Source organism: Eurypyga helias, unplaced genomic scaffold (assembly GCF_000690775.1).
Source record: "Eurypyga helias isolate BGI_N326 unplaced genomic scaffold, ASM69077v1 scaffold2042, whole genome shotgun sequence".
Lineage (NCBI taxonomy): Eukaryota > Metazoa > Chordata > Aves > Eurypygiformes > Eurypygidae > Eurypyga > Eurypyga helias.
The window spans coordinates 37334-56801 of NW_010233891.1; the positions used below are offsets into that span (position 1 = coordinate 37334).

The 19468-nt window shown below is 41.6% G+C and overlaps 1 protein-coding gene across 1 annotated transcript in view; it reads right to left on the reverse strand.

Annotated features, from left to right (window-relative positions):
* Positions 1 to 564: 564 nt before the first annotated feature.
* The window catches only part of ATP10A (ATPase, class V, type 10A), a 71548-nt gene continuing 52644 nt past the window's right edge, over positions 565 to 19468 (reverse strand). Inside the window, exons 13-21 of the mRNA XM_010161840.1 lie at positions 17583 to 17767; positions 15898 to 16219; positions 13893 to 13969; positions 10018 to 10143; positions 5557 to 5757; positions 3286 to 3366; positions 3094 to 3198; positions 2563 to 2750; positions 565 to 1881 (exon numbers count right to left, since the gene is read on the reverse strand). Of these exons, the coding sequence (XP_010160142.1) occupies positions 1176 to 1881; positions 2563 to 2750; positions 3094 to 3198; positions 3286 to 3366; positions 5557 to 5757; positions 10018 to 10143; positions 13893 to 13969; positions 15898 to 16219; positions 17583 to 17767 (1991 nt within the window). The 3' untranslated portion in view covers positions 565 to 1175. The remainder of the gene's footprint in view (positions 1882 to 2562; positions 2751 to 3093; positions 3199 to 3285; positions 3367 to 5556; positions 5758 to 10017; positions 10144 to 13892; positions 13970 to 15897; positions 16220 to 17582; positions 17768 to 19468) is intronic.

The window sequence follows — 19468 nt, forward strand, 5'->3', positions numbered from 1 at the left end:
CTCTGCCCATGCGCAGCAGTGACTCCAACATGAGCTTGTGGAATAACCGTCCAGCCTTCACTAGCACCTGGAACAAAAAAAAAAACCCTAAACCACCCCAGATTTCCACATTTCTAAGAACGTGGCCTGCTTTTGGTCTGAGGTCTACTCCTTATTTCAATTTACACCTCTATGCTGTTTCCCAGTTTTGAACAGAAACACTATTTTAGCGAGAGTTACTCTCTTGTTCGACAAATAGCACAGTATGAATCCGAGTCGGAGCGACAGCTTTGTCCTCCCCGCAACCAGCTCTGAGCAAGAAGCGGTGTCTGTCCACCCACCTGCTCGCAAGCAGGACTGACCTCACCCCTGGCAGTGCTACAGCACAGAACATCACACACCTTCCCGGGCCGGGCTCTACGCCGGACCGAGCGCACCAGCTCTTTGCCACCAAGTCACCCCTCACCAACAGGCAGTAGCTTTTCTTCTGAAGCCAAACAGCCTGACAGAAGGTCATGGCTGGGTGACTGCCAGCTGCTCCAAGGGAAGGGCTGGGTTACTGTTAATGCCAGACCGGGAAGTCACTTTGCAATACGGATGGTCATTTATTTATTGTTTTATCATGACACATAAAACGCTACGGCTGCAATATCAAAATATGGTGTCACTTATAAAATACCAGTATTATGAATGCGGTGGTAAGATACTGTTAACATTTACAGAGAGGTGTATAGCAATCCGATAGTCTTGCCTAATGGTGCGCTCCGGTGACAAAACACCCCGGCAAGCCGATGACGGATGGGATACAGTGCCTATTTATCACCACGGTTTTTCCTCCTTGATTACTAAATGGCCTATAATGATATCAATAATTGCTGCTGAATCTAATCCTTTTGAATATGGCAGACATATTCCTTTGCTTTTACGGTATGTGTCAGAATAAAAGAGAAGCATCTGAAACAGAGAGAGACGTCATTTCCTTACAAAATGAGATGAAAAAATAAAACAATATAAATGGAACTTTCAAGTGTTTCTTTTTTTATATTTAAAGCTCTTATTTCAATATACTGTATTTAAACATTCTTAAATAATCATTCTGTACCTTTGATTTTCCGTTTCATCTTTGGAAACAAATAGAGTAATCTCACTATAAATGTGTGCAAATAGAAAACATATAAATATATTTAAGGCCCATGTCATAAAAAGGTGGTCTCAGAATTGTCACTTTTACAATGGTCAGCTGGGGTCCCTTTCCTTTTGTCCTGCAAGTCATGTGAGCTCTGTTCTTTTAAGCCTTTGAAGTCCACATGCATGGAAGAGCCAAGCACACACATACCGTCCTGCGTTTCGGTTTGTAAACGGCTCGATGACACCTGTAGAACAGTCCCAATGCGGCTGAACAGTGGAGTTGATGTGATCCACTTCAACAAACTGAAGTCTGGTTGGTCGACTGCCGAGCTCCATGGAAATGTTGCTCCCACAGGCGGTGACCCCACCTCCGAAGTGCTGTGTCCCACTTCGCGACATCCCACGGACCCTTCCAGACTGCTTGCTGACGAGGGGAGTCTGTTCTCCCCGTACAACACAGCACCCTGGGGGGAGGCAGCCACAGTCCGATCTGTTTTACGTTCTGCCTCTGCGTGCTCTTGGAAAAGTGACTCACTTGTTGGAGGAGATGTTGGCAAAGGTGTGCTTTGGATATAAGCCCTGTAACAATCACTAGCAGTCGAGCCAAGGCTCGGTGAGAAGCTGTCTGCAAAGGGCTGTGTCTGACGCATCGTTTCCTTTACATTCAACTTGGTCAGAAGCTGGGCGCGAACCTCTGGGGGCAGTTTGCTCAACTGGCGTCCGAGCTGAAGCTGGGTGGGGAATAGTGTTCCCTGAAGGGTTCTGTACAGAAATCTGCAGGAGGAGAATGTGCACGTGAAAAGAACTGAAAGAAGGAAACACCCAAGATATTATTAAGATAAAATGTCCATGGAAAAAGTACCACACAGAAAAATAAGGGAGTTTTACGTGCCTTTCTTACGTTTCACACAAGAGAGCTTTCAGATGAGCAGCTCTGAATGCTGTGCTGATATTTTGATTAATAACAAGCAGTGTAATACATTTAGCCAGATCCACCTTGTGATTCCACATGGTCTTTCATCTTTCCTGATGAGGAATCAAAGGCAACGGGGATCAGCCTGCAAAGCAGGCCTCCGACATCCATAAGCAGGCAAGTAAGTCCACATAATATCAGAACATCAGTATCACGCATGTTATGGGAGGATGGGTTGAATCTGGAAGCATCATGGAAAACCTCACAGGGCAGCAAATCTCTGCATGGCCAGGAGGTTCGACCAATGGGTTACAGTTGTCCCACTCCTGTGGTCTATGTCCAGGAGCTGTGGCCTGTTCTTGTGGTCAGGAGCACAGAAGAGGTTAGACAACCTGAGTTCGTATAATCGGCCGCTGAGAAGAACTGACAGGGCCGGTAAGGTACAAAGAGAGGGAGTGGATAAAGAGATGCTTCTTGCCCTCCCAACCATATGTATAAAGTGCTTGCATGTATGAGAAATGATATGAGAGAAGATGCAATACCTGGGCAGCAATGCAACGACTGGTGATATAATGCAAGTGAAATAGAACATAGGGTCTCCCATCAGCCTTTCCATAGTCCAGTAGGGATTGGATGGAGGATGGCATACCGGGCAGGAAGCATTGTAAACCAGAGCCACCAAGAAAAATAAAAGGATACTGAAGATGCAAGATGACCAGTGGAGAAAAGTCTAGAACAAAAAAAAAAAACCAACAACAAAAGAGTAGTGATTCTTTGTATTCTGAGAAATTTGCTGTGATTCTGAATTAATGCTTCTTAATTTCTGCAGCCAAATCCATGCACAGCAAAGAGTTTAGAGCCTTGTATTTTCAAAAATTCTTATTATAGATACAACAGTACAAAGCTGTTCGCAGATCACAGTTTAAAACCTTTTTCGTGTTTGCTTAAAACGCTTGCTAAGAATAGAAAGTGCTGAGGGAATGAAACAACCATCTCCTGTTTCTGAAGAACGGCACTAAGAAAAGAACGACGTAGATGCCAGCGAGTTTCTGTGTGGGCAGAGGGTACCTTACCCAAGTTTTGGTTTCAATCGCCAAATGTAGTATGATGGTGAAAAGAGCTATTGTGGTGATGGGAGTTCCCCAGGAGAAGATATCCACCTCCGAATCGTAGTACGTCTGTAAAGGAGACGGAATTTAGCCCAAGCTCTGTTGCCAGATCTCCTCAAAATGCCCAAAATAGAATGGCTTAAACTAAACACTTACAAAATAGGGGATGAAGAAGCAAACCAGGCTTTGATACATAGCATCAATCATGTTCATCCAAAACATGTGTGGTTGGTACTCCTGTGGGATAAGAAAATTAAGAAAATCAGAGCCTAATGAAGATGCTATCTGCTGGGGTAGGTATTTTGAGGGGAATATTCCAATAGGCCTTTTTAAGGGCTTGTGCAAACAGTTTCACAACTCCGTCAATCAGTTAGATACCCTCGGGGATGAAGTACGAAGAGTCTACCTGCAAGGCACTCTGTTCTGGGAGGAGATTGCTGCTGCTTCCCCGCCTCCGGCTGCCCCAGAGGGTGTGATTTGAATCTGACACGCCAGCAAACACTTATGAAGGTGCCCAACGTTATGCACTACAGTTGGACCCCCGATTTCGTGAGGGGGTCTCTGAGGTGTAAGCACATGAACAAATGGGTTTTACATGACCTACATCCAAGCACAGGGTATTTTTCATAAGAGAAAAACCAGAAAATTCATACTGACTTAGAAAAGAAGATCCAAACCAAAGATCTTCAGCAGTAATTCATGCAGCGGTGTATGCTATGTTATAAATGCGTATAGAAAACATATATCTATGTGTGCATGCACGAAACTGCTCTCTAAGAAACAATTTTAAACCCACATTTTGGTTTAAAAATATACAATTGCAGGGGTATAGGTCATATAAAAGACCTAGATAAAAGGAAAAATAGTTTACAAATGGCAAAATGTTTATTTAATTTTGGGATATAGGCTACATCTCCAGCCACTGGGCTCCTCAGGGCTCTTTTCCTCTACGGGTGCCCTCTACGGAAAACACCACTGCAGCCCCAAAATGGGAATTGTAAGATGCCTAGAAAGACAGGATGTTCTGTGTCATCCTGAAAAAAAAAACGTGGTTAAGCACTGGAACAGGTTGCTCAGAGAGACCATGGAATCTCCATTGCTGGAGACATTAAAAACTGGACTAAAGACCTGAGTAACCTCATCTAGCTTTGAGGCAGTTTTCAGCAGGTGTCTGCATCAGATGGCCTCTGGAGACATCTAAATTATTCTATGATTCTATAGGCTTTGAAACGGTGATATCTTTTTGAAAGAGATCCTACCTGAAGCAGGATTTTTGGCAAGTTTTTAAAATGCCTTTTTAGGTAACTATTCAGAGAATAAGCTCACTAGATTTCAAACAAACTTAGAATGGTCCCTCGGCTTGCCTATGAGAAATAATTGTGAACCTGGGAGTTTTCTCTCGTGTTTGCCATCTGAAGACAGGCAGACACAAATTCCCAACAAGCTTAAGCCATTACCAGGTTTCCATCAGCTTAAAAATATGCAAGAAAGGAAGGTATTAACGTTACAGATCTTCAAGGTGCAATGCACAGGAACAGAAGAAATGTAGAAAATGGAAGACAACAGGTGGGTGTAAAAAAGAGAGAATTTGGGCTAAAGCATTAAAAATAAGGTACACTGAAATTCTCCTTTCATCCTTCCAGGACAGTGTCTAGCTGTGTCACTCGAGGCGTGGGGTATAAAATGCAGGTGTACAGTTAGAGGCAAAAACCACTCAGTGGCTGCTCTCAGTGGCCACAGATACTTTTGTGAAAGGCTTTTGCCGTGGAAGCAGTGTCTCAGTACGGATAGTTTTGCCAAACAGAAAGATTTTCCCACAGTACACTGTAGCTGTAATTACCAGAAATGGTTTGGCTTGAATCCCTCCAGCAATTCCTTCTGTTTTCATTGTACAATTGAAGCAGATGGGGACAAGGTGTTTCCAACAGACATTTCAGCCAAATCCGTCATCTGCTGGTGGCTGCCCCCCTCGGAGTTAAAGCCTATCGATCTCTGTGCTAACTCCTTAGAGCCACCTTTCCCTTACGACTGTTTGTAAAGGGCTGGGGCCTGAAATTTTAGCAAGTACTGTGAGGTTATTCTGTGAAAGGCCACACTGGTCTACAAAGTATAACCTGCTTTACTTTTGTGGTTACTTGTGAGCCTGGACCACAAGGGAGGTGTTCAACTTAGAAGATGCTTAAAGCATCCAGCTTCTCTCCTGTTACATATTTCAAAATATAGCTGGGAATTTTTTTTTGTTGTTTGTTTTAAACATACTTTTGGCATTTATATACTTTGACTCAGATGAGAAATACCACAAAATACTAACACTGACTTTCCCAGACTGTTTTTATCAGTCATCCACCCTTGGGGAGCAGAGTTGGTTTTCAGTTGAAAGTAGAGAGGTCTAGGAAAAAACAGTAACAAAAAGCAGAAAGCTTTTACCTCCATATTCTGTCCGCTTTTATAAAGCTGAGGTATAGCAATTAACACTTCAGCTGGTACATCCTTATCCAGCACACCAGTAATCAGTTGTGGAAGTGAAGAGAAGAGTAAATTAAAGAAGATGAGATACCACTGATCAACCATCGACGAGCCGGAGAACCCGCAGTAGAACTGGTACCAAAAGAGAAGGGCGACAAACATCTGAAAGAGAACAAACCGTGCTGTAAATGTGACAAGATAGACAGGGTCATCATCCCGGTGTGCTCTCAAAGCGTTCTGATTCCCATTCTGCAAGGACCTGCCCATGAACACTGAACACATGAGCAATCCTTCCAAGCCGCAGACATTTGGCATGCCTGCAAGTCTTTGTGCTGCTGGAACCTCAAATCTCGGGTCTCAAGGATGACTTCACACAACACTAACTTTCAGTTCAAGTGAAGCTCTGAGGTGCAATTTAACTACCTGTAAGAAGCTCTCCCAAGCATCACTGACCTCTAGGTATACGAGTCCTGATCTCACAGCACTTACATTCCTATTGTAAGAATAAGCGTTTCCATAACAGTATACTCTGCTGGCTCGAGACATTTTGGGAAGCTCAGCTGGTCTACAATAGATAAATGCAGGTTTTTTGCAGGAGCAGCGTGAGACTAGCAGCAGCAAGGGTGGTGAAGCTCTAAGGTCTAGCAAAGTTGTCTTAATATTCTACCTCTGTGCTTTGAATTTCAGCAAATGAGCAGTGCCATGAAGATTCCTCAGGCTCCCTTACTCTGCAGCTGTATAAAGGAATCAGTTGCATGTACAGCTGCAGTGGGGTTGTTCATGTAGTTGGGTTGGAATCACCCAAAAAGGGACAAACCACACAGTTTGTTTCTTCTACAACCTCTTCATCATGGAGAATCCAGAGGTTTCTAGGGCTCAGGAGAGGTGCTGATCTCACTTGTGATGGGAGCACTTGAGGCCTAGAAAAAGATGGGCAGCTTCCTAGGGAAGGAAATCAATTCCAACACTTGGTCCTCCTAAAACTGCAGTTTTTGTTATTTGTAAAGCGATTAACACTAATGGGAAGACAACGAGGAAAACCTTGGCAACTATCCCTCGAGGGTTTTCCCCATTTTATCTAGGAAGAAGGGAATGACATGACCTCTCCTTTCACTTCCTCTTCTTTTTGTATGCTGTTCTCAAAAGATTCCAGCCAGCTGGATATGTTAACCCTTCATTGTTTGTACAGACGATACAGATGTTCTATCTGTATGCCAAAATATTGTTGAAATTTAAATGTAGGAGAAAGAAAAAAGCTATGGTCTGATTGGTCTGTGAAAACTGCTGCAAGGAGAGTAAGCCTGTCTTGTCAAGGGGAATTGCCAGCAAGTAAGAGAGTCAGTCCTGCTGTATGTAAATGTGTATGTATACATATATATAGAGATATATTGTGTATATATGTTCAGGCAACGTTCACACATCGTGTCGAAGTGGCTTGTATACCAGCAACAACTTAATCTCTCACTGTTTGTGAGCCTGTACCACAAATTAACCCATTAAAAGTTAAATGGTAGTATTTTTTTTTTTTAAGGATCACTTCTCTAAATGTTTCTGTAAATACGTTTCAGGAAAAATATCTTACTCCGGCCTAAACAAGACTGAGCTACCAGAGCTTACCCCCTTCAGTACAGCTGGCTAGGAGATGGCAATTTCATTGCAAAACTGAACAGATTTTGAAATTTTTTTTCCTTTCCATACCCAAAAAAACAACATAACTCCCTGAGTCTTTTCTCAAAGCTGAATTGCAATAAATACATGGATTTAGATACGTTTCTCTCACTCACTTGAAATAAACAAAATCCAGCTAATCATGGACCTAAGAAATTTTCCTCTCTAGAGCCTTGCTAAAATTAACCTGTCTTGGAAACAGTTTGGCTCTGACAAAAATGGGTAGTTTGATGAAAACAGAGTCAGCTGAAAACTTTTGTATCACCTCTAGCATGGGTCTCAGCAGTGCTGTCAAAAAAAGCTGTACAAATAAATGACATGTCAGTCACCAAGCTTAAATCAGATTTTCTTCCCCTGAAATTTTATTTTGGATTAAACAAGTGTTTAATTTAATTTCAAATATAAGGTTCCCTCCTGCTTCTGTGCATCACTCTCCTGAAAAAGTCAAAACAAATTGACATAAAAATTGAAATGGTTCCCCCCCCCATGAGACTGTTGTATGAATGTGGCTCCAGACAGAATTTCTCAATGAATGAAGTATATGTCAAAAAATGTCCAGTGCTGTCCTGCAGAGACAATGTATAAAGGGGAATAAGCAGTGCATATTTGTGTAGGTAGAATATTCTTTACATTAAATCCCTTTTCATCAAGCTCAGATATTTCCAGTCACATATTAGTATATATTTCACTTGTATTTTTATTTTTTCCACCAAGCCAAACATCTTCTTGGATAAGTCATCTGAGTTTCCAAATGGCTTTTGCAGCAATCTGGAGTTTAAACTCTGCGTTAGATAGGTTCTAGTGGAGAATGGAAAATTTCATAATATGAGCAAATGGGGAAAAAACCACTCAAGGAAACAGAAAACTTGCAGAACATTTGCAGTGTAGCTATCTTGATTCTCTGCACAGAATCATCCAGAAGATTATCCTTGCAAAAGGATCAGGTGCTCACATATTTCACTTTTGAATATTGTCTCCTTCGGGGCAGGCACTGTGTCAGACATACTCATGTCTCTATGCTGGATACCCTGGTGCAGTTTTAGAGCCAGTAGCAACAAGTATTGCTCAGAAAGCTCTCAAGGCTGCCAAAGCAGACCCAACACAAAGAGATATTCTTCAGTTATATTCTTGCCTTGAGGCAGCAGCTTCTGAAAACATCTTACTAAAAATGGCATGAGAAATAATACTCATAATCAAGGGGAGCTGTACCAAAGGAAATGGAAGATTTTACAAAAGCTGAACAAAAATGTAGATGTATAAACAACTTCTCTGGCTGCTGATTGCTGGAATGTCTTATGTGCATTATTTCTTTTATTTTTTTTCGTTTTAATCTAAGATGGGTCTGTACACACTTCTTGGAAGTTCAGATTAGATGCTGTCAAGCCAAAGGGTGTCTTGGAAACATAGAGCACCGGGGGTGGGAGTACAGATGTTCAGAATCATTCAGGATCAAGCCTTCAAGCTCAGGCATTGGAACACCAGCACATATTTCACTGTTGTGCTTCAACAGGTGGCTCTCCGCTCCGTGCGGCATTATTTAAATCTGCTTGCTATTTCAGACTCAGCCAGCAGTTCAGACCATCCAAGTCCCGTCTTTCGTGTCTGGAAGGGTGCTTGCCTGCAGTTTCTGATGAGATGACAGAAGGTATTTTAACACCCTTGTGTTAACACAAAGACGTTTTGTTAATTCTTTAGCTCAGAGAGGTATGCCTATGATGTTCAAAATTTTGAGCACGATAGTCTTCTGACAAAATGCCTACCTTCAGATTGAGATCAGACAGGATTAGTCAGGCCAAGTTGCCGCTAATTAAAAAAAAATGAGGATTAGATTAAATCTGGAAAGCAGCTTTTACAAAATTGAAAGCCACTTTTCTCTGATATTAAGGATAAAATCCGATCTCCTGCTCACAGTTCACACATTGCCCTCTGGAGCAAACAGAGGTCTGAGAGCTCTGGCTCTCCTTGTTTTCCTGCTTCTTCATATCCCTGGCTCCCAAAGTGATCCGTAGATGTTGCAAGTGAGCAGATCTGTGTGCCTGCCAGTGACTCCCACACAGCTGATGGAATTCTTGGTTGTCTTGTTAGGCAGTTTTCAATCAATCATCTTTGTAGTCCAAGATCAATGCAAAGAGCCTTTGTTAGGGCCAAGGAGTTGAGCTGTCACTGGCTCAGTGCCCAGTACTGGACTAACTCCTGTTTCATAGGCCAGGGAGGAAACGCAGACCCTTAGTTTGTTCTTTACCACAGTGTGCTTTCTTTCTAATGAACTCTTTTGGTTAGTTGGGAGTAAGATAAACCAAGAAAAAGCCTTCCCCAGTCTCTGCATATGAGATACAGAGAGGACTCAAATTATCTCAAGTCAAGTAGGGAACATCCACTGTGATTCACAAAAAATCATGAGAAAGGGTCCAGAAGAGAAAACACACCCAACAGCTACTTTGGACCAATGCTGGATGGCCTTGGCATTAGAATCCTGTGTCTAGCCAGCTAAATTCTGGAAAACTGCTCTATAAAGAAACTTTTCTTAAGCAGTGCTTGTTATTTCTGTTACCTAATTTGCACATTCAGCAGCACACTGTAGCTGTTATGGAGTGGGTCCTGTATTTCTGCAAATGGCAGCCAGCTGTCTTTCAACTCTGCAAATTTCTTTGCAGCTTATTTATAAACCAGTTGAAGGCTGACCTAATGCTCACTTAGCACAAAATAAACGCTGGAAACATGTGGGGCCACAAAGCTGCCAAGTCAAACACTTACCGCATTTTTGTAGAAGAAATACAGCACCATGTTGGCGAGTCGGGAATAACACCAGTGGCCATGAACAAGCAAGAGCTTCTCCAAATGCCGGAACCTTGGGATTGCAAAGTCACTTGCCATCACCGCCTTTAATGAAAGAGAAGTTGGAATAATTTTTGTAAAGCAATACTTTCATAGAATCACAGACTGGTTTGGGTTGGAAGGGACCTTAAAGACCATCTAGTTCCAACCCCCCTGCCATGGGCAGGGACACCTTCCACTAGGTCAGGTTGCTCAAAGCCTCATCCAGCCTGGCCTTGAACACTTTCAACACCCACAGCAAATCTAGTCATCTTCTCAACTCATACAGTCAATGGAAATACCACTGATGAAGAGCGAAACCCATTACAGTGCATGTGAAGTGCAGCTACCGCTGTGTTGATTTGGAATACCCGTGAGCAAACCCGGCGGCTTGGCAGACATGCAAGGTGACCTGGTCCTCGCCCAAATGAGATTACAGTCTATGTCCCAGAAGGTGACAAGCAGCAGCAAAAACCGAGAGCTGGGAGAATGGCTGGCAATGGCTGTTGCACGAGCATGAAGGGTCAGGGCCCGCCTGCCAATATCTTGGTGACTGTTAACATCTTTCTCTGTAAAAACTACAGGGGACTTACAGGAGAAAATGAATTTCAAGAGAATAAAGTAAGAAAAGCATAATTAATGGTCTTTAAAAGAAAATAAATAAAAATATTTGGTTTAATTAACATTTGCAATCCTGGCTTAATAAGTTTGATCGGCTGTCCTAAGACATCCGTATTTTGAGGGATTTTTAAAATCGTATGTTTTCTAAAACTGTCTTTAAAAAAAATCACATCAAATGAGACTCCTCTAGCACCGTGCAGTCTGCCAAATCACACTGACAAAATCAATCACGCAGCTTCTTCCTGCTTCTGACTAAAATTCAGGATACTGAACATGTAAATGAGACTACCTCGTAAATGATGGTGTTATCACAATTGTTTTGTGATTTTCCTTACCTCTAGGATCACACTACGATTTAATTTAATATTATTTTAAATTTAATTTTTTATTTTGCTAGCATCATCCTTCTTGCAGTTCAGCGAGGATGAGGCAAGGTGAAAATCTCCAAAGGACCAACGTCTTCCTCACACTCTGGGGGGTATATTTCAGCTTTTTATTTTTAAATGAAAGACATCTTTCCTTTTAATTCTTCCTAATTCCTTTTCTTGGTAAATCATCAAAAGGGCTCAGTTTTCCCAAGTAAGTGCTTGTAGAAGCTATTAAACTCTAAAACAATACGCATGAGAATGTGTAATAATGCATCGTAATTTAAGTTGTAGAAGCATATAAACACTGGGACAATTTTTAATATGTTGACACATTCTAGGATTTCTCAGGTACTGAGACACAGTTGTTACAACCTCCCTGCACAGAACAGTCTGATTTGTCCTGCAGACACACAGCTGTCTTGCAGTTTGAGGAGAACAGAGCTGTGCTATGTCTGCTTCCTTGTCCTTCACCCCATCTCAGCCTATTCCAATACCAAAAAAAAACTTAGCTTCTTTTCACTTGGGCTTCTAACATAGTACTTCACAACACATTGTGAGAAGTGTTGGGCTTTTTTTCTTTTTTTATTCCTTTTCGATTACAGTGAGGAACATAGTGAGGAAAGTAGTGTTATCCCATTACATTTGCATGTTTATTTCGTCTCCAAATAGCCCCTTGATTTTCCCATTTTTATTTTTCCTTCCAGCTTTTTCACAGGAAAAAGTGATTCATGCTGCACACGCTTCCATAGAATGTGGAAAGAAAACAAATCAGAGAGTACTGCTGTTTTAGACATCCAAATGCTCAGCGCCTTCTGAGTACCCACATGTGTAAGGTTCTGACAGTTGTTTATAGTAGAGAGGTCTGCATGGTTCCTTAGGACCCTGCAGTAAAGGAAGGGATCTATAAACATTTTCCACTCTGTTGAACTTTTATTTTGAAAAAAAACCCAGGTAGTTTAATAGGTTAATGAGCAAACAGCTTTCAAATTTGAATACACCAAAAAAGCCAGGGCCATCTGAGGACTGGTTATTGTAAATGTATGAGCTCATCTAAAAGTGGCATAATGGGGAGAAAAATAAAAAAAATGCTGCGAGCACTATATGTCTACATTAGGGAAAAAACAGTTGAATTAACAACTAACATAACTAACTAATTAACATAAGAGATGATATGACCCAAGGAGTTTTGGGGCAGACTTTTTTTAATGGATTGGCTTGGAGGGGAACCAATAAAAACAGCCTCCTCTGGGCTCTCCGGAGCCTGGACCGGCTGCAGAGTGATACTGCAGAAGATATGCAAAGGTCTCAAAGCCTGGTGAAGGAGCAACAAATACACCTGGTATTAGCTTAATCCAAGACTTCGTTTTCTCCTGCCCTCCCCGGCCATCAGAGTCAGACTCATAGGGGGCTATGGCTTGGATGCCATACGCACAAAAAATATCTGAATATTTTTGTGGTAGCTTCTTTTCAGTCTAATATACAACAGCTAATATGGTTGGAGAAGCATTTTCAATGGATTGCAGGCCTGAAATCTGTCTGTTTGAAGAGTGTTGATGGACATCCATTTGCCCTGGAGATTAGTTTGACTGAACCCACTGGAAGATTACAAGAAGGAGAACAAGTGTAACGGCTCTGCTGTGTCAGGCTGAAGCCCATCTTAAAGAAAATACACAAAGTTGAGATCCAAGTTCATAGCACAGCTAAATTTTTGTTTCATAAATTTGTGATTTGACACCATTAAATTACAACATTCCTTAAATCTCATGGAATAAAATTGTCTAGCCCATTTGCACACTGTGTGAAGGAGGCCTTTCTTCCCTTTCAAGCAAAACATCCAGCCAGTGTTGCAAAAAATGCAATGCAGGTCAGAGAACCGGCCACAGGTAACTAAGTGAAGGAGCATGCACATCTGATCAGGTCCTCAGGATGGAAACACTTCCCATCTTCTCTGAAGAGCTCTGTGCCATATACTCAGCTGCTCTACTCTCTCATGCAACTAGTCTGCACCCAGCCCAAATACAAGGTGGGTTGTGGAAATGGGGTGTCTTCTCTCTCTGTCTTACTGCCACGTCTGGTGCTAACACTGCAACTGAACTGCACTGGCAGCAGCGGAGGCAGAGGTGATCAGTAGGTAATGCATCCTATACATAGAAATCCTCTGTTCTAGGCATGGGAGACGTGCCTCTTATCCAGTGGTAAATGCAGTAATCACAGGCTGAACACATCCAGAAGACTACAGTGCAAGTTCCTTTATCTTGCTGTTCCCTGTGGCAGGAAATGGGGAGAAAACCAAGACTTGGAATGGAGTGTAGGGAGCAGTGGTTCTGCACAGGGCCGTAATTTTCTTTTTCTTCACTGTTCTGCTGTTTGAATAGGCTGAGTGAGTGAGATGTGTTGGTGCCTGGACAAAGGGTCCCCACCACACCATGCAAATAAGCTGCATCAACTGGATGGGCTTGTGCAGCTACTCCACACTACATCCAAGCAATACAGGAGAGGGGAGAATAAAAGCCAGAATAAGGTGAATCTTTATTTTCTAAGTAATGAATAGCAGAGCTTTTTTTCCTCATTTAAACTAGTATTTAATAAATTATTTATTAAAACATATTGCTTAGAGTGATCAGATAAGTTGAATTTTCTGAGAAGGTAGCATATTTAAACTCACCTCAGAACTGAGAACAAACACAAGCTCAAATTCAAGCTGAAAGCGTCCTTATGACGTGCAACTGGCACTCTGCTTCTTTGTGCTGGCTATCCAAAGGCAGCTTGGTCTAGCTGCCATATGGGAAGTGCCGATTTCACCCTTTCATGGAAGAACAACATTACCTGCATGCCTTCTTGACCAGAGATCCCCACACCAACATCTGCCACTTGGATCATGCTGACATCATTAGCACCGTCACCTACGGATGACAAGATACAGTTTTGTTGTCACTAGTCCACCAGGAACAGTTAGCAGCAGCAAAACAAAGCACAGCTAATTGTTACTGAGTGTTGCCTGAGTATAGTAAGGGAGATGTGTACTAAGTGTTGGTTGAATCTAGTAAAGGAGATGTAGGGTAGGAAAGGATCTTTGGAATATAAGGTTCAAAGCTTGGCAAAGCTGCCAAGAAATTCTGAGCTTTGTGGACATTTTTTATCATGGAGAAGTAAAAATAAACATCCTTCTCTTTTTTAATAAGCCCTAAAATTCAAGTATCAAGTCTGAACTGCACAAATACTATAATACTGGAAGGCTGAGAATGAGCTTCCCAATACTTCTGCTCCCTGATTAACTGTCTGCCTGCAATCAGTTACGACCAAAAATGAGATGTGCAAGAAGGCCTAAAGCCAATGAGAATGCCTACACAGTAAAAATGCAATGAAGTTAAAAAGTAGATGGTTCTTGACTTGGGTTGACCAGTCTGAGATCTTTAATACATCCATCACAGGTAGATTTAACTGCAGTGGTTGCTCAGTCACCATCCCCTGCTCTGTTTCCAATCACGACACCACAAGCGATAGGTGCCATAGAAAGGATACCAGAATGGGACATGTATCCACTTCTTAACCTCTTAAATTTAGAGCCAGTGTGCTAGTGGAAAATGAAACTCTATAAGCTGACAATGAGGTTTTAAACTTCAGTGACTGAGGTGTACATTCACATCTCCCTGCGGTTTCCCTGCTATGGGGACATGTAAGAGTGGTATCCGTCCACCTGTCAAAGCTGGTGTCTTTGTGACTGACACAACACCGAGCTAGCTCATGTGGGTTAAAAGCGAGCATGTATACAGCTAGGCTTTTAAGCCAGAGCAGGAGCTCGAGTTCCATTCACAGGATCGAGATGCTCAGAAAGAATGAAAACACAAGCTGCCCAGTCTCCATTAGTGTTTTTAAGCATTCTGGATAATTCAAGTTAACCAGTCAGACGTTTTTGACAACATATGTAACTGATTATGTCCACAGTCAGTCAGCCAAAGATATAAATTCAGTACAAGGGAGGGATGTTTGAGCTAAATATAGAGAACATGAGGATTATTATAATCAGCACACATTTGATGATGTGGATGTCACAGAAGTCTGGCAATTATTACATGTACTTAGGGTTTCTCATGGGTAGGTCCAACCCACCTGTGTTCCTGCTATGATTAAGCAAGGCAGGTAGATGAAAGCTAGTGTGTTTGTGACAACATATGCTGCACTCATATCTTCTAATGCAACACCAGCCTAAACCTGAGATAGGGAAAGAAGATCTCATTGACTTTTGTTATGTAGAAATCATGGAAATGTGGAAGATGCTGCCAGATTTAAGGAAGGGTGACTGACAGAATCTCCCAGCTGAGTGATTAGCTGGCAAGAAGTGTAGGCGCTGTAACAATGCCAGTCATAAATCCATTCTCTATATTGACAAGGGCAAGTCATATCCCATGTTGTATGGACGACTTGTGATGAAAAATGCAGAGCCTCGAGTTTAAACATGATTGGATGAACCAACACGGAGCACAATTTTGTTCTGTGTAATGCAGTGATTGCAAATAGTGTTCTGCACAGCATCAGGTAACCCAGTTCTTCACAGCTGTGTTCACACATGTCAAAACCTCAGAGCATACCTGGGTCCCAATTACCTGACTTCTGCAGGAAGAAATCCCAAACACTACTCCAGAGTTCTATCTTGGCTTTGAATAAATATGTTAGAGTGAATACATTAGAGCTGTCTGACACATTTTCAGATAAAACTGGAAGGCTATTTGGGTTGTGAGGCAGCTGCAAGGGTCCGACTTCAAGTCAAAAAATCACAATTCTCAAGGCACAGTATACATCAAGGCAGGCTAGTTTAAACCGAGGTATTTACCTATTGCCAAGGTCATTGCTTTGAGTTTGTCTCTGACCAGTTTCACTACCATGCTCTTTTGGAGCGGGGTAGAGCGACAACACAATACTGAACGGCATCGCTTGGCTAGCGCAAGAAATTTATCTTCTAGAGTAGGTTCCAGGGCATAAGCTAGAGTTCTTCCATCAATCACTAGGCCCAAGCTGGAAAGCACAGAGGAAGAAGGTGGATAGAGAGGGGTGAACCCAACAGTCATGTTTCCAGCAGCTTCGTCTATCGTGTTGTTTGAAAATTTAGACTCTACGCATTGCAGACACTGTTCCAGCAAGACAGAGCATGTCTCCTGAAAAAAAAAAAAATTCAAAATAAATACGCTTGAGAGAAAAGAACATGTATTCAAACGTTTGTGTTTGATGTATGTTTAGGCATAAGCAATATGAGGCATGTGTTATATTTGCTGCACTGTTAAAGTTTCAATGTCTAATAATACTTTCTATTCAGTCTAAACCCACTTAATTCTTGCAGAAGACATGACAGCAATGAGACCTCGAAAGGCTCAAAATCGAGTTCCTCTTTAACATGCAGTATTGTATGCTAAACTGATTTATTTTAGCTCCTTCTCAGAATAACAGTGCTGGGATATGATATAATCAGTATCAGTACCAAGTTAAGTATGGTGATGAACACCATGTATACACCTACAACTCAGATCAAATAGTTATGCATTGTTAAAGGCCAATTAAAGGTTATTTAAGATGAATTCTCTCTCCTAGCCATACTCAACTTAAAGATGTTATTGAGAATATATGAACATTTAAAATGAAATGCTCTTGATCTTACAGCAAATTATGACAAAAAAAAAGGAAAAATCATGGAAACTCAATTTACCAGTTCAGTTGATACACTCAAGAATGGAAAATGTTGTTATCTTTTCTTCCTTTTTGAAAGAAATTGGAGCTGGATACTGCTGGCCTATCTCTCCTCTGCTGATCTGACGTCCAATTTTATCACCCCATTAAAGGACTATAGGACTATCAGTCTGGTTCCTTGTATGTTAGATCATATCAGTAAACTCTTTGTGACTCTCTGCTTGCAACAGGTTGAGCACAGGAAAGATCAGTAATTCAGAAGAATGAGAAAAGGTCAGTTAGGAAGCAAGGCATTACTGTAGATGTGGTTTTCTGACTCTCAGTGTTAGCCTTCAAATTTAAGTATTCCTTCTATCTCCAGAGAAAAAGCCACCTGAGAAAATATGAATGACTGAGTTATCTAAATACTGCATTTCAGTGGTATAAAATAAAGCACAAATTCTCAATAGGTAATCAATTGTTTTCTTCCTCAACACATGTTTAATAACAGGTTGCTTTTGGAGACCCAGTAGTGGCAATAAGCAAAAGTAGGGATGGTTTGAGAATGCAAACCAAAGAAAGGCATTTACACTGCTATGGCATATTTTCATTCACGGTGGAACCCATTACACATGTACACGTCCTCAGTAAGTTTATGACACATGGCACTAGGACTCAGAAGCATGATTCACCGAAAAGTAATCAAAGACATGTCCTACCTGGAAATTACGGATGAAGCAGGAGAAGAAGAAAAAAAAAAAAGAGGGAAAGGAAAAAAGCCATCAAACTTTTAATTGTACAAGTCGAAAATAAAGCAAAGCTAGTTCACAAGTAAACTTGTGTATTGGATCTGCTTACTTGTGATTCAGCATTCAAAGTGATGATTTCTTCGTCGTGATCCAGTAGCTTGCAGGCATATGCAATATTAACAGCTGTTTCTTGCTTGTCTCCTGTAAGAACCCAAATCTGCAACCCAGCTTGGCGCAAGTTTGCAATGGTTTCTGGAACACCATCCTGTAAACGGTCTTCAATGCCAGTTGCACCTAAGCACATAGAAGAAAGCAAAATATTCCACATTAAATGAACACTTCGGGTTTACCTTAAATCATAAGCTTGCATTTTTAAAAAAATCCCATCAGTCACTTTTATTGGGAAATAGCTAACTACCAGTGGTTGCAGGATTTGGGCAGCTTTTTTGGGGTACTGATAAAGAGGAGCAAAAAGTAGCTGGAGTAAACATCTGCATCAACAGTCAACAACAAATCCAGAATTCAAAACTTCAGAAGCAATCCAATTCTACTCTCAGAGGTTCACAGGGCTGATGTATCTTTGCTTACTGTCTCTCTGCTCTGTATCTTCACCCTTTCTCTGAATGTTGCTAGAGAAGATATTGTTGCTTCTAGGAGATGGTTTCAGTTCTTAGGGGTCTTCACTGCCTTTCCTCAACTGGAAGAGGCTGGGTAACAAGAGATTTCTCTCTTTTGAAGGGGAATGACAGCAGGACTGCAGCTTGGCAACAGCATATTAGGCTGCAGATATAAACCTTATCCTGCCTTATTCCTGCTCTTTGCTCTTGCAGAAAGACACTGGTTGCCAAATGAGATATAGCAGTGAATAAATCATAAATATGTTGGCCATGATGTGAAAGTAAAATGTGTCTTTTTTCACGTTTTCAATGTATCTTCCTACATGTTTATAAGAGACTGAGTATCTTTCCTATGCTTTCATAAATCAACTGCCAGAACGACAAGGTTTTCAAATACCGTAGCAAAAGCCACTCAGGACCAAGTTCAGTGTCACCACTGATACATCAGTGCTCCACTGAGCTTCAGAGAGGCTTCGATGTGTAAGCCCTCACTACTAGAGAATAAGGAGGTGACAGACATCAAGTTACCTGGAACAACAGGAAAAGCAAAGTAAACTTTTCTCAGTTATTTACTTTTCCTATGGTTGTTCCTTGAAAAAAAAAATAGCAATAGAAGTCTACCTGAACTCTGAGCACCAGTCAGGTAGGTGGAAATACATGTTGGGAAAGCTATTGTTACCCAAACAGTGTACAAAGGAAAAAATATTCCTTTTACAGACTCATTTTTTTACTCTTACAACCTAATGATAACTGATCATTGCAAGATACAAACCACAGTATCATGTTCTTGGGGAATGACTGAACAGGTAGTTTACTTCTGGTTAGAGCACACTTATTTGTCTGACAGTTCAACTGCACTTCCTCCCCCAACCCAGGGTGCAGCCAGAGCCACCAGGCACAACCATGGTGGGATCTTCCCAATTAATGTGTTCTGAATTAGTCACCTCGTGCTCAACTTTCCATCAGAGGAGAGAAACAGACACTCCAAGGGTGTGACCTAAAGTGGGAATCTATGACAGACCAAACGAACTGCACTTTTTTTTGTTGTCTCTCCTTTGGTTATTTGGGGAGCCTTAGAGATCTGTAGTAGACACATCAGGAGTTGGGTGAGGTGGACCTTGTCTCCCAGAGACAGGCAGGTTGGCAATTAGTGAAGGTTGTTTTCTCTAACACTGTTATGGCTGTCCCAGTTTCTTAGCCAGAGCAAGCAGTTAATTTCTTGGAGTCATAGCAAACATATATACATTTTCAAATCTCAGTGCTTCCAAGAGCTCAACTCATCAGAGGAAGAGTATGACTTAGTTCTTGGACTATATTTCATATACACTGGTTTTATCTGTATCTGAAGTACCACAATCCCCTTCGACAGAACACAGAG